The 15,808-nt window shown below is 37.6% G+C and overlaps 1 protein-coding gene across 5 annotated transcripts in view; it reads right to left on the reverse strand.

Moving 5' to 3' along the window:
* Nucleotides 1-15,808, reverse strand: part of LOC127434063 (myocyte-specific enhancer factor 2C-like) — a 66,678-nt gene that overhangs the window by 3,717 nt on the left and 47,153 nt on the right. For 2 of the 5 annotated variants that reach the window (XM_051686516.1, XM_051686515.1), the window contains 7 exons: nucleotides 8,545-8,685; nucleotides 7,742-7,928; nucleotides 4,369-4,416; nucleotides 2,730-2,899; nucleotides 2,176-2,199; nucleotides 1,671-1,800; nucleotides 841-964 (listed from right to left, as the gene is read on the reverse strand). In XM_051686516.1, the coding sequence (XP_051542476.1) occupies nucleotides 841-964; nucleotides 1,671-1,800; nucleotides 2,176-2,199; nucleotides 2,730-2,899; nucleotides 4,369-4,416; nucleotides 7,742-7,928; nucleotides 8,545-8,685 (824 nt within the window). The remainder of the gene's footprint in view (nucleotides 1-840; nucleotides 965-1,670; nucleotides 1,801-2,175; nucleotides 2,200-2,729; nucleotides 2,900-4,368; nucleotides 4,417-7,741; nucleotides 7,929-8,544; nucleotides 8,686-15,808) is intronic. The other 3 variants (XM_051686518.1, XM_051686517.1, XM_051686520.1) reach the window with 3 other exon arrangements.

Below are 15,808 nucleotides of genomic sequence, written 5' to 3' on the forward strand. Positions count from 1 at the left end.
AGCCCAGGTAAGACGCCTCTGACGTTGTCTGTGGTTCAGGAGTGGCTTAACAAGAGGAATACAACAACTGTAGCCAAATTCCTTGACACATCTGGGTGTGGTGGCCTTGACCCCAGCCTCAGTCCATTCCTTGTGAAGTTCACCCAAATTCTTGAATTGATTTTGCTTGACAATCCTCATAAGGCTGCGGTTCTCTCGGTTGGTTGTGCATCTTTTTCTTCCACACTTTTTCCTTCCACTCAACTTTCTGTTAACATGCTTGGATACAGCACTCTGTTAACAGCCAGCTTCTTTGGCAATGAATGTTTGTGGCTTACCCTCCTTGTGAAGGGTGTCAATGATTGTCTTCTGGACAACTGTCAGATCAGCAGTCTTCCCCATGATTGTGTAGCCTAGTGAATCAAACTGAGAGACCATTTTGAAGGCTCAGGAAACCTTTGCAGGTGTTTTGAGTTGATTAGCTGATTGGCATGTCACCATATTCTAATTTTTTGAGATAGTGAATTGGTGGGTTTTTGTTAAATGTGAGCCAAAATCATCACAATTAAAAGAACCAAAGACTTAAACTACTTCAGTCTGTGTGCATTGAATTTATTTAATACACGAGTTTCACAATTTGAGTTGAATTACTGAAATAAATGAACTTTTCCACGACATTCTAATTTATTGAGATGCACCTGTATATGTATATATATATGTATATATATATATTTATTTATTTATTTTTTCTTTGTTTATACCCAGGTTTAAATAAAACAAATATGCATGTTTATTTCTATTCATTATACGTATGGCAAGCATTACAGCTGATATATTCACAGTGTTGTAAGTGCTGTTCACCCTAAATGTTGAAGACCAGAATGCTGCATGTTCTGTTGCCAGCCAGTCATCGAACCCAGATGGAGAGAAGCAGAGCTGTTAAAACCTGACAAAGAAGACAGGTCTCCACTGCTGAAAGAATATTCTAGAACAAGAGAGAAAGGTCTCAATTAAACACATTGCATGAATTCAGTATAGACTGTGTATTGTATCTTCTGAGATGCTCAAAAATTACTGTCAATGGCGCCACCTTGTGGTGTAACTGAAACTCTACAAACTGTTCAGACCAGGAGCGACTGACCATAACTACCTATTAATGAGCCTAAATAAATTATGTACATAAAAAAATGTTTTGCTACTGTTTAACAGTACTACAAAATTTGAAATATGAATAATAATAATTCGATTTAATTATTAAAATTAGATTTTTTTTTTTTTTTACACCAATTAATCACTTCACAGAGTATACTAAAACAACATGAAATAATAAAAAAAATAGACCTATTTACTTTCTTACTAATTGTTCCTGGTCTTATTGTGGACCATTCATCAGTGCATGTTATTCTAAAGAAAAACATTTATTTTAATAATTTTTTATTGAAATGTAATAACTTCTCTGTTGATGTAACAAAACACCACGTGAGAAGGGAAAATAATATTAACCAACAATAGACACCCACTTCGCAATCCAGTCAAATCATTATCGATAAAATCAAGTCCCGCCCATAATTATCTCCCACTCAACTAAGACACATACATTTCAAATGCTGTTTTATGTCGTCTTTCAACACATTAGGCCAGTCGTGTGATTTAGTATGATGAATATTACACATATTATGTTTTACTCTCACCTGTACCATATGAGGTAGACAGGGCTGATGGGTAGCCGCCCATGCCCTGCCCCGGCAGAGTGGGTGTGGCTACAGACACCACTGGGGTGCTCAGGGACTGGGCCGACTGGGAGTTGTTTATTCTCTGGTTCTGTAAGGTAAAAAATATGATATTTAAAACAAAATCAACAGAATGAAATCGTTAGCTAAAAAGTAAATGTGCAGGTGGTATCATATTCTGTATGTTCCATCCAACAGATCATGTGACACTAATAAAAGTTAATTACCCCTCCACCCTGCAATCATCTAACAACTAACCATATCTGTCAAAGGTCTCTCTGTTGCAATGGGAACCGCTAAAGCAGTCCCCTTGGCAACAGACGAATGTGAACGAATAGCAAAATATTTGTGCATTTAAACTTTTTGGATCCGTTTACCCCTGTTTTGTTTTTTTGCATTTTCAGTAAGACTTCGTTTTGATAGTTTCATGACATTTTTGTCAGAAGTTTGCAATGATAATACTTACCAGCATCATGTCGACATCCTCAGACTGGCAAGCAATTAAAAAGAATGGAATTCTAATTAGTGTGAATAAGACTAAAGAAAGCTCTTAAAATCTACTCAGTGGCTCCTGACCTTTGTGCTGCCTTTAATTTTTGCTCATTTTTTTATAATAATCAGCATAAAGGCAGTAAAACAAATGTATACAATTAAGTATTATGTATAAAATGATGCATTAGGTATAAAAACTTTACAATTTATATCCATTTTGTTTTCAATGTCCAAAATGAGTGTGCAAACGAAAAATACAAAAACTCTTAAATGACTTAAATGAGAATTGTAAAATGTGTTTAATTACAATGCAAAATGGTCCTAAAAATAGGCCTAATTTTTACATGCAAATTCTTTTCTTTCTTTTGATTTTGGGGTGAAATATGAGCTCCAAATGTTCTTGAAAGACTTCATGAGATTCACCCTCACGCTTAACAACCCAAACCGTAGACAGTAGATCTATTGATCTTGGTATTATTGACTTTATCTGAAGCTTTTATGTTTTTAAAATAAGAGCCGTAAACTTACGATGGAGGGCATGGTGTTCTTTGAGCCAGGGGGGATAAGCACGCGGAGGTCAGGTTTACGGTTGCTCATGTTCATGGTCATGGGTGGAGACTTGGCCTGCATGTTCTTACTCATGCTCCCCGGGGAGACCAGCAGACCAGGGGAGTTGCGGTGGTTTACGTACCCATTTCCTATGGGACGATGGAAGAGGAGAGAGGACACGTCAATCTAACACTCGGGATCATACGTCAAATATTTGAAAACTTGCAGTTCCATTTGATCAGTGATCCTGTTCCAAACCATGTCTGAGCAAGTCCACATTTCAAAAATTAATGGAGATGTATTTGATTACATCTTGTTTTTGTACATCATGCAATAATAATAATAATAATAATAATAAAAATTAAATCTTGTCCAAAAAAAAATACATAAAAAAAATGTATGAAAACCTGTATGTGTGCATTCCCATATTGTTTGAGGAATTTAATGTATATTTATAAAAAATAAAAAAAATTGGGTTAAAATGTTTTTATGAATAATGCTTGTAGTGTTATAAAATAGATATTGTAAATAAAAAAATTATAATCTAAATGTAAAAAAAAAAAAAAAAAAAAATATATATATATATAGTTTTTGGACTATTTTCTGTTTGAAGAAGGTTTAAAAAAAATAGCTCTCATCATTTTGTCAAATCTTTCTAAAATTTTTGTAAACTTCCTGTCACATTTTCTGTGGTGTGTTCCTAATTTTCAATAAAAATAATTGTTTTATTTATTCATGATATTTAACAAGTTAGCTATGAATGTTACGTGGTCTTTTTGAAGGAATAGTTACTAAATTGTTGCCACCTGTCACAGCAATACCACAGTAAAACTACAGTAATGACTGAAAAATCATGACGTTTTGTATGTTACGGAAGAAGAATAATTAAAAAAAAATGCAGAATATAGTAGTTTTCTTTTAGACATTTTCTCAGCTAGATTGTAACAGTTAGTGTAAAATCACTGTAATATTTTCTCTTAAATGCTTATCAGTTGTTAATCACCAGATCTCAAAAGACAATCCAGACTTTATTAGTCATTATAGTATCTTTCTGCCAGCTACATTTTCAACATTTCCATTTAAAAGTTGAGTTATTATGCTATGCCTGAATCTTCTTCACCAAAACAATGATGGTGTTGACAGCCAGTGTGTTTAAAACCAGCCATCGTGACCATGTGCAAAGATAGCCAATATCCTCATTTATGCATACTTTGACTCAAATGTTGGTACTTTTCCAATCTTTTTTTATGAATGAACTATCTTCATCTGGTTTGAAAATAAGACCGGCACATAATTTAGACTTTTTTTAAGACCTTTTGCGGTGCAATCCAGCCTCAAATCTTGACGTTCTCTGAATGTGTCGTGCTATCTCTCCTCTCATCTAGCTTAGGTGTTGAAGGCTTCATCATATTAGAATTCACCATAGGATGTTTTTATGAAACACTTCTCTACATATACTATTTAAGACGCCAAACCGCAACATCCTACAGCAGTGTGAAGGGTAAATATCTGGGGTGGAACTAGCCAAGCAAAGGGAAGCTTTGAATCAAACCAAGTGGCTCCGTCTGTATATTGAGACTGCAAACATACAGGTATAGTAAATATACATCGCTCTCACCAGCACTGGTGCCTACTCCGCTGCCGAGGTCTGGACCCATGAGGCCACCTGAGGATAAGACAGAGCAGACTTTAAACAAGACTGACACTGCAAACACATACGCCACGCCTGACTGTCGCCTCCTTCCTGCGTCTAGACGGGCCGTTCGACATTCAAGAGCTCACCCCATTGCCTGGTGATATATCCATGAAAGCCAGCGTGAAAAAAGAAAAAAAAAAAACGTCTGTAAGTCTATCCGTCCCCACAAACCTATGAAGAAGACGCCAGCGTCCAAAAAAAACCTTCAAAGTCTATGAGCGGTTTCAGACGTCGCTGTCCCTGCCAAGACTCATATTTAGTTTTGCTCTTGTAATACGAAGCAAATTGTACCAGGAGGGCCAAAGATAATGACAGGACAGGACTTGCGGTCAGCAGGACTCGACCAGAGCACAAAATAGATCTTTTAGACAATAATAAAAAGCCACAGAAGGATTAAACTTCCCACACATATATCACCACAGACTGTCTCTTTCTTCCAGCATGTCCATTTTTCTTCTCGTTGCTTCCTCTTTCTGTCTATATACATTCTGAACACACATATATACTTTATGTGGGCACTTCTGTGTATGGTTTCTTAAACTTTGGATACTTTTAGCACTGTGAAATACAAAGTCTCATTTAAACATTTTTCAAACTCTCAATCATTTTTTACATTTGTCTACTAACAATGTCCAACAGTGTATGTACATGTGTCACAGGACATTTGCATAATTGTTTTTTAAAAATCAGGAAAAGTTCCACCACAGTGTTATTTCCAACACATCTCAAATTCTGTATTGTGTTTAATAGAATTCTGTGGCGGAAAGGAATTTTTTTTTATATTGAAAGACTCCTTTGTTTTGGTAAGACTAATTTCATAGCTAACATTTTATGTATGCTAAATATGCAGAATTAAATAATATTTTTACACTTTTTGCGTAATTTGTCAAAATTAGAGTTTGATCGTAAATGACGCCTGATAAAAAAAATATTCTGCTCACAAGTGATATTTACCTTGATTTTTCATTTTTTTGTCTCATATTTCATCTCAAGCATGCTCTTCACTGACACTTTTTTCGACTTTGTGAACAGGTACACTAACTTGTGACATTTTTTTTTTAGGGGAAAATGTGATGGAAATGGCGGCAAAAAGCATAAAAAATCATTTTTATACAATAAATATTGAAATGGTTTTGTTTATTTCACTCTATGTTTAGATTATCATAGGCTTAAACATAAAATATAATAATTTAATAATTCATTATCCTGCTGAAAGAGGCCACTGCCATCAGGGAATACCATTGCCATAAAGGGGTGTACCTGGTCTGCAACGATGTTTAGGTAGGTAGCACGAGTCAAATTGACGTCTGCATCACACTCCCTCCACCAGCTTGTCGTCTTCCCACAGTGCATCCTGGTGCCATCACTTTCCCAGGTAAATGGTGCACACGTACATGGCCGTCCACGTGATGTAAAAGAAAATGGGACTCATCGGACCAGGTGAACTTCTTCCACTGCTCAAAGGTCCATTCTAGACGCTTTAGACGGTGGACAGGGGTCATTATGGGCACTCTCACCGGTCTGCGGTTACATAGCCCCATATGCAGCAGGGTGCGATGCACTGTGTGTTGTGACACATTCCTCCCGTAACCATCATTCAAATTTTCTGTGACTTGTGCCACAGTAGACCTTCTGTCGATTCGGACCAGACGGCATAGCCTTCGTTGCCCTCGCGCATCGATGAGCCTTGGGCACCTAACACCCTGTCGCCGGTTTGTGGTTTTCCCTCCTTGGACCACTGTCGACAGGTACTCACTACTGCTGACCGGGAGCACCCCAAAAGCTTTGCCGTTTCAGAGATTCTCTGACCCAGTCGTCTGGCCATAACAATTTGGTCCTTGTCAAAGTCGCTCAGGTCTTTACTCCTGCCCATTACTCCTGCATACAACATGTTGACTACGAGAACTGATTGTTTGCTTACTATCTAATCTATCCAGACCTTGACATGTGGCCTTGTTAGGTGATGATCAACGTTATTCGCTTCACCTGTGGACATTGTGTTTTGGCTCATCGGTGTATATGAAGGTACATTTAAAACGGTCTTGTAAAGTTTTTATCTTGCCTTCATCATCTATGTTTGTTACCTTTTAAACACCTTTTATATATAGATTTTTTCATTTTACCCTTGTTTTAGATCTAGACTTTCAATATGAAAATATGAAAATCGTAAAAATGTTTGTAACAAATTATTATATTTTAAAACTATAATAATCTAAAAAAGAACAAGTGAAATAAACCATTTCAATATTTATTGTGTGAAAAGTTTGACCTATATTAGGACTGTCCCACAGTTGTGACATCATTTCCAACACGACCAACAATTTTGCCCCTAAAAAGTTTTCTCAAAGTTAGCATACTTGTTTACCAAGGAGACAACAGTGTCAGAGCACAATTAAGTTGAAATATTAAATTTTTTATAAAGATAAAAAAAAAATTGTGTGTGAGTCATTTCCAAACAAGCTGTAATTTTGTCAAACTATGCAAAATGTCGAAAATATAATTTAGGATACATAAAATGCTAGCTATGAAATTAGCCTTAGCAAGTATAATTCTTTCATTTTTGTAGGTTGGTTTCCCTGAACAATAAAGAACAAATGTCATTTCCACCATAAAGGTGAATGATTTGAGATGTAGTGGAATTGACAGTTGATCATGACAGTTCAGGATAACCCTGCCAAAAATGATGTGTGATGCATGTATATCCACTTTTGAACATATTTTTAGACAAATTACAACAAAGTAAATAAACTAGTGATTTTGAAAAGTTTATTTAAGGGCAGTTTAGTTTCTTAAAGTCCACAAAGCCAAAAATGGCCATGCTGTAGTCGAAGAAACATCCATATGTGTGCGCCTAAATAATGTGTTTTGCTAAATCCAGAGCTTGACCACACTTCCTCTTGATGAAACCCTGACCACAAATGCAGTCCAAACGGGAGATAAAAGAAAATCTTTATTTGCCCGTTGAAAGCCGGGAGTTCCTTTACAAGCGGCCAAAACTCCCATAGAGACAGACACTTTTTTCTTCGGCTCTGGGTCAACCTCAAAATTTCTGCTGAGTAAACAGTGTTTATATTAAAGGCCCAGCTGAATATGGCTGAAAGAAATATTTGAGCGTATGTAATGATCTGTATGTGGTGTTTGAATATATACGTGAGGCATGTTTTGATACTGTAGGTGGTCCTCTGAGGAGCTGCTCTCTAATGATGTCAGTAAAGCATGTAAATTAACATTATTTCAAAGCACGCTCCAGTCCAGAGTCCCTGGAAAACCAGAGAGCCAGGTGCGGGATCGGTACCTGTATTGCCAGCACTTGGGGGCCGGTGGGTCACTCCAGGGGACATGCTGTTCCTCTGGAGGGAGGGGTGGGCCAGCTGCAGCAGGTTGGGGTTGCCCAGCGATGCTCCCGGGTGGCTGTAGATCAGGCTGTTGGGGTTACTCGCAGGAATTGAGATGGGCATGTCGTAACTGGAGGGGGGGATGGCCTATAAAACAAAATGTATGGAAATGATTCATTGTTCATTATATTGTTACCTTTTAACATAGGATTTTCACTATCCCTTCTAAAACACAAAAAAGGATACACATGCTTGTACACAAGGTGGTCGAACTGGTTTTTGGAACATTTTAGATGGTTTGTAGCTGATCCAAGGTGGCTTGCCAGATCGAAAGCAGGTCCTTTAGCTGGTTTGAAAGAATGAAACTATGAAACACCAGCAAGAATCAGAACCTGGTTTTATTTTAGATACATTTTAGTTTACAATTTTAGTAGTAATTCTGGCAGCCAGGGAAATTGAAAGTCAAATTGGAATTTGTTATTCTCATGAAACCCATCAGGAAAATGTCTTGGTCCTGTTTTTCTCCAAAATCAAAAGAAACATGAAAGAAATTATATTTTGCATATAGAAAATGAAGCCTGTTTTTAGGGCCATTAAGATTTTTTTTGCATTGTAACATATTCATGACAGTTCCGCAAATTTTACCCCTCAGTTCCCATTACTGTAATGCGAAAAATATGGTCATTACAAAATATTTATAGATGTATAAATTTACAGACAGACAGACAGATAGATAGAAAGATAGATACTTGGTTTCACTTACACACAATCTCTGCCTGCTGATCATTAGGTCAATGTCTTCATTGATTTTGCGATATTTCTCTTCAGACTCTGGACTCTGGCCTGAATCTTCAGCATCAATATCAGGGCTGTCACAGCCGTTTAGACCCTTCTTCCTTAGAGTCTAAACCAAAGACACATCATAAACACTATAGTCAATAAATAAAATGAAAAAAGCATACTTTCATAATTTTCAGCAAATACAGAAATAAACAGATGAAAAAGGAAAATGCAGGTCTTGTTAAAGGGATAGTTCACCCAGAAATGAAAATTCTCTCATTTACTGACCCTCATGCCATCTTAGATGTGTATGACTTTCTTTCTTCAGCAGAACACAAATAAGGAGTAGTTAAATCCATGTCTTCAGAAGCAATATGATCGGTGTGGGTGACAAACAGATTAATATTTAAATCCTTTTTTCACTATCATTCTCCACATAAACTTTTTCTTTCACATTCTTCTTTTTTTTTGTTTTTTGTTTTTGTGGATTCGCAATATCCGTACATATCGCCACCTACTGGGCAGGGAGGAGAATTTTAGTAAAAATGACTTAAATATTGATCTGTTTCTCACTCACACCTATCATTTCACTTCTGAAGACATGGATTAAACCACTGGAGTCTTATGGATTACTTTTATGCTGCCTTTATGTGCTATTTGGAGCTTCAAAGTTCTGGCCACCATTTACTTGCATTTTATGGAGCTGAAATATTCTTCTAAATATCTTCGTTTGTATTCATCAGAAGAAAGAAAGTCATATACATCTGGGATGGCATGAGGGTGAGTAAATGATGAGAAAATGTTCATTTTTGGGTGAACTATCCGTTTAACACTAAGGAGCAATTTCCTGTTTGACCACAAGAGGGCTATATTTGAACACAAATGAGCATTAATCATTTGATGTGAAGCCTTTGAGACTCTAATTTGAGAAAATACATACCTAAAAAGGAATAAAACTGTACAATAATCACTGAGCCATTACTATTGCTCATACTCAGGGTTTGTGATCTGAACAATCCCCTAATTATTACTCTAAACATCTCGTCCCGAACTGTTTTTTGCTACAGACATGAATAGTACATCAGGTTGTGTGGTTTGTTTAGGAGAGGTGTACTCTAAGCAATCAGACTTATGATTTTCACTTATTAGACCAGCTCAACCCAGCTAAGACCTGTAAACCATCCTAGGCTGGTTCAAGCTGTTTGTTTTGTTTGTTTTGTTTTTTTCAACAGGATGGTGGAGAAAAGTGGGGTTTGGCCATTATTTTGTGGGTCACACTTAAAAACCCCTCACTTAAAGTGACAGAGATGCATTCAGCTTGGCGTATCATTCTGCTGGGTCTCAGCACTTCGCTTGCCGGCACCCTGCCACATCACTGGGCCACAGCAATTCCACTCATTCAAAACATGTCCACCTGTCAGGGTCTTTGCACCTGTCTAACAAATCTCCTCGTCTCAAGAGGAGGGGACGGACCGGGGTGACAGCCAATCACGGCCCTAAACCCCAGGGATGGCCGTAGAAGGCTATTTTTTACCCCAGTGCCACCCAGCAGTGGCCCAGCAACCCTACACCAATCCCCGGCCCCCCATCGCACCGTCTGTGGGTCACTGACACCTCCAACTCACAGCCCGCCTCGGTGCTTTTAGCAACACGACTCAATCGCAAAAGCCTGACATCAGCAGACTAAACATTCAGACTAGCATGGGCCGCTCCAGACCAACAAGGGGTGGGCCGTGTTTAGTCGAGCATTCCTAAACAGTTTATCACACACCAAAGACAGGCCAGAGGACAGTGGGCTAGAGCTGGTCAGAAACCATAAGAAGGTAAAATCACAAATGAGATCTTTTTAATATCTCAATTGATTCTCCTAAAACTATTTTTGCTTTTTATCCCATATTATACATTGGACAGCAAGTGCAAAAGTTCTTAAAATCAAACATTTAGCTTTACAAAAATGTATTAATTTTACGATGAGCTGCACAGACCAAAAAATACATAAAATTATTAACATGTCATAGGCTGTTTAGTAAAATTCACAATTTTGTAAATGCATTATCAACAGTAGATGTTATCCACCAGCCTAAAACAAAGTAATCACTATGCTAAACCAGAGACTATTTAGCACCTCCATTAAAATGAAGATGAACAAATGAACAGTCAATGGATGTAGAAAGGAAGTCTCACCTTACAGGTAAAACAGCCAATCATCTTTTAAATACAGACATCACCTGTCAATTAAGTCAAGTCAACCTTTAGTTATAGAGCACATTTAAAAACAACAGATGCTGACCCAAAGTTTACAGATCAAACAAATAAATAAATAATGACATAGTGAAATAAAAACAGATTGATATAAAGTTAAATATAAAACATAATAAAATAAAAACCTTTAAATACAGCATCATGTATTTATCCATTTCAAACTATACAAGGACCTATTCAAAAGCTACAGAATAAAAATACGTTTTCAAAGAAGATTTCAAAATGGCTAATGATGAAGCTGACCTCACATGGAAAGGGAGACTATTTCATAGATTAGGACCTATCACAGAAAAGGCACGGTCACCCTTAGATCTATAGCGGCAATGAGAAACCCTCAATAAAGGTTGATCAGAAGACCTGAATGCTCTGGTGGGGGAGTAAGGGAGGAGAAGGTCACTGATATATTTGGGCACGAGACCAGATTGTGCCTTGTAGACATAAATCAGAATTTTTAAATTGACCCTGAATTTCACAGGAAGCCAGTGTACAGATGGTAAAACAGGGGAAATGTGATCCCTCTTTCTTGACCCTGTTAAAAGCCTAGCTGTCACGTTTTGAGTTTGGGGGAGATGGATTTTGTCAGATTTTACTGTTGATTTGAAATAAGTTCTTTAATTATAATCTTGACCAACTGTTTTGGAGATTTCGGTCTTTTCCTATTCAAGTAGATATAAGCTACTCTCGTATGCTGCTTGTTTACAGAAAAATAGCTACCCAAGAATGTTTCAAAGATGGCCGCCAGTGGACTAACTTGCCAAAAAGACTTTGGCTAAACACTGTTAGTATTTGACCAAACGACAGATAAAAAAAGCACCAAATTGAATGTCTTTGATGTCAACAAAATACGTTGGAAACATTTTCTCATCATTTTCAAAAGCTGACAGGTCTTTTTATTTGTTCTTCCAACTTTTAACAATTATATGCCTAGCAGCGTTGGGAAGTAAACAAAGTATTTTGCTAATATTGCTAACGTCGCTAACTTTTTTTCAATAGCGTGATCATTAGCTTCACTATTTTCACAAGCTTTTCCACCAACAACCCTGATAGCACACATACAATACCCAGACGTATATTTGATGTTTGTGTTTACATCTAGAAGATGTATTTTTTACATTGTTTGCTCATCTGCAAAATGTCTACAAGACGTATGTCAATAGTATGTCTCAGATGTCAATAAGACATTCAGCAGATGTCTTTGAGATGTTTATGAATGTTTAGAATGCTTTTAAATCTGATCTTTTTAAGATGTTTAGCAGATGCTAATTAGATTGTGGTGATTTCCAGATGAAAAGATCTAAAACATTCAGAGATGTACATGTGCTATCCGGGAAGCTGTATTTTACAACGAGTAGCAATGTGGCATCACAAAACGCAAAATTTTTCTCATTGTATTATGAAACGTACTCACCTGAACCGTCCTCTCTCCCTGGGAAATCCAAATAATTTAAGTAAATCGTTTCTTTCCAACAATTGGCATTGGGAATTCCAATTCATTTTAGTTAATCGGTTTGTTTATTCATGCGATAATCTAATCAGCCAATCATGTGGCAGCAGTTCAATGCATAAAATCATGCACATACGAGTCAGGAGCTTCAGTTCATTTTCACATCAACCATCATAATAGGGAAAAAATGTGATCACAGTGATTTGGAGCTGGCATGATTGTTGGTGCCAGACGGGCTAGTTTGAGTATTTCTGTAACTGCTGATCTCCTGGGATTTTCACACACAACAGTCTCTAGAATTTACTCAGAATGGTGCCAAAAACAAAAACCATCCACTAAGCGGCAGTTCTGCGGACGGAAACACCTTGTTGATGAGAGAGGTCAATGGAAAATGGCCAGACTGGTTCGAGCTGACAGAAACGGTAACGGTAACTCAGATAAACACTATGTACAATTGTAGTGAGCAGAAAAGCATCTCAGAATGCACAACACATCGAACCTTGAGGCAGATGGGCTACAACAGCAGACGACCACATCTGGCATTTTAGTAGGACCATAGTGTTCCTAATAAAGTTCTCAGTGAGTGTATATTTAAAAATATTTTCTTCTTTTAAAAGCTTCAATGCAGATAGCTACTGTATGCAAGTAGCTTTCTGTACTTTAACTGCTTGAAGTTATAAGTAGCTTGTAACGTGATAAACTACAAGTTTCAAAGTAGCTTCCCCAACAATGATGGCTAGTTGTATTTTGTTATTTGCATTTAGCATTGTCACTGGTTGTTAGATGGTTGTTCAGCAACCATGTTCCAAAAACCATCTTGACCACCTAAGTTGGTTTGTTGCTCATCCAAGATGGTCTACCAACTCGGACCAGCTAATGATCAGCTCGGACACCTAGAACCCATGTTCCAAAACACAGCAACCAGCTTAAGCTGGATTTTTCAGCAGCGTAGAGGAGAACAGAAGAAAGGAGAGGAGGGACACTGCCATCAGCACCTCCTTCAGCTCCCAGTCTTCTCAACTCTATGGAGGCTTGCTCCTAATTAAACCAGCACTGAATCTCTCTCCCACATGGCAAAGACAGCCTCAGTCTGTCCGTATGTAGACACAGCGTCCTATATAACGCTAGCTGCTAACCTTCATCTGAGCAATTATGTTGTACGTGCCATAGCAGGTGGTAACGCGTGCAGACAGCTGAGCCTCCAAGGCCGATGCCTTTTGCTGGCCAGCCGCTGATGGACTGAGTACGTCACGTCACCTTGTACCCTCCTCTGAAGTCCACATGGGTGGTCTCCATCCACCTCAGTTTGAGCTCATTATGATCCACTGTGTCAGGAGACACTTTAAACAAGGGCAACGTTTGAGAAGTGGGAGTCAGTCCTCAGCACACGGAAATTGTATCGCTGATAGGTTGCTCAGAAGGTTTCATAGCTCAGGAGACTTCATAGAGTTTTCAGTTGTTTCATTCAAGTCTCTTTCAGATGTTTCTCCTAAATGACTTAGGAAAAAAACAAAATAGAAACAAATGAGACAATAGTTGATGTCGAGGAAGAGTCTATTGTTCAGAGGATGCTCTTTCAAGACTCATAAGACTTAAAGGAGCTCTCAAAATTATGATTAATTTAGGCATCAACTTTGTCTGAGATGTTTCTCCTCAAATGCCTTGATAAATATGTATAAAAAAGCAACACGAAATAAAATGAACACAAATGAGACAACTGTTGACATACTGGTTTCAGAAGAATTAGATGAGAAATGTTTGAGTTCATATTGAAATCTCTCACTTTTGATTGTAGATTTTGGTATCTTGCAAATCTGAGCAGAGATTGCGACATTGTTAAGATCTCTTCTGAAACTCGAGGCACATGTGAGATTACTGTGGTCTTTTTCTCAGATATTACAGAGATTTTTTTTTCCGTAAGGGAACTCTCATACACCAAGGTGGCATTGCATTTTGTATTTTTAGCAAGAAAAACCACATGCAAGATGCCCAAAAAGGCAATCAAGATGAGAGCATGTGACCACAAAAAAGGAGCTCAGTCGCCTTATTGTCTCACGCATCGAGAAAGATATTCAAATTTTTCCACCTCTTCAGACGTGCATGTGTGTGTGTCATGTTTGCTGCGTGGAAAGTTGTTGATTTACACAGTGAGTCACAAACTGGCACAGTTGCTGCCATTTATGCAACACGAGCTACCGGAACAGGATGAAACCAAATTTTTGGGTGAACTATCCCTTTAAGATAAGCAAAAAAACAATTTGTGCTGCCTAAATTCTGATGTCAAAAATCATGCTAGGTTTATCACAAGCAGATGGATCTGGGTGGAAAAATGCAGACCGTACTGGTTCCAACCATAGAAGAGTCAGAATCCCATTAGGGACGGAAAGACAGAAATATGGGTTAGCCAGCGGGGACGCCCCCGGACCTGTGGCAGGTCGCATGGCCAATGCGTGGCACTGTTTGGCCCCTTTCCACCAGCTGCTCCAACCACAACAGCTGGGCAACGTTTAGAAAATGCCACACTGGGGACTTCTGGGCAATTTAACTTCTTTGATGCTCTCAGTACTCTATAATAATGAATCAAAGGCTCTCTCTTTTACTGCCACGAGTTGAGAGTCGTGTGTTTGGTATTAAACACACTCGCGAGTGTAATTACGAGTGTGCAAGGAACACATCCGTGGCACTCTAACCAAACCGGGCCAGTGGATATCCAATCCGACCACGAGGAAGACTGTTCCAAAATTTAGTGGGCCGCAAAAAAATAAAATAAAAAATATTTTTCATTCAAATTTCTAAACATCCTTAAAACAAGATACATTTACTTGAGAAGCAAATTGTTTTTATCAAGTCTTGTTTTTCAGAGAAATCTAACAATGGCCAATTGGGGAAGAAAAATAAACTTGATTTTCCTTTTAATTATTATTTGTATTTTTATAACATTAGCAAACATTTTTTTTTTTTTTTTTTTTTTTAAGCATAAACCTATCTAACCTCACAAAATATCCTGTTATTTTTCTTCTCAAGTAAATGTATCCTGTTTTAAAGGAAAGTTCCTGGTCCAATACAAGTTGAGTTTAATCAACACCATTTGTGGCATAATGTTGATTACCACAAAAAATATTTATGACTTTTCCGCCCCTTTTATTTTTATAAAAACAATTAAAGAATACAAAGAAGCTGTTACATTAAGGCACTTACAGTGAAAGTAAATGGGGCCAGTCCATAAACATAAAAATATACATTGTTTTTGACTATGCTTTTAGTGTGATAACACCACTTACTACTAACCTTATCAGTTTAAAGTTATATCCAATATCAGGATGTCAGGGTTACGTCATCGTGATAAAGTTGTAATATTGGGTATAACTTTATGCAAATAAGAATAGTAGGCAATTTTATCACAATAAAATAATGTCAACACGTATTATGTTTACGTCTTGTGGCTATATTTCTAAAACAGTGTGTATTTTAATGTTTATGGACTGGCCCCATTCACTTCCATTGTAAGTGCCTTATTGTAACCTGTTCATTATGGGAGCAC

The sequence above is a fragment of the Myxocyprinus asiaticus genome, chromosome 43, assembly GCF_019703515.2.
Source record: "Myxocyprinus asiaticus isolate MX2 ecotype Aquarium Trade chromosome 43, UBuf_Myxa_2, whole genome shotgun sequence".
In the NCBI taxonomy this organism is placed as follows: domain Eukaryota; kingdom Metazoa; phylum Chordata; class Actinopteri; order Cypriniformes; family Catostomidae; genus Myxocyprinus; species Myxocyprinus asiaticus.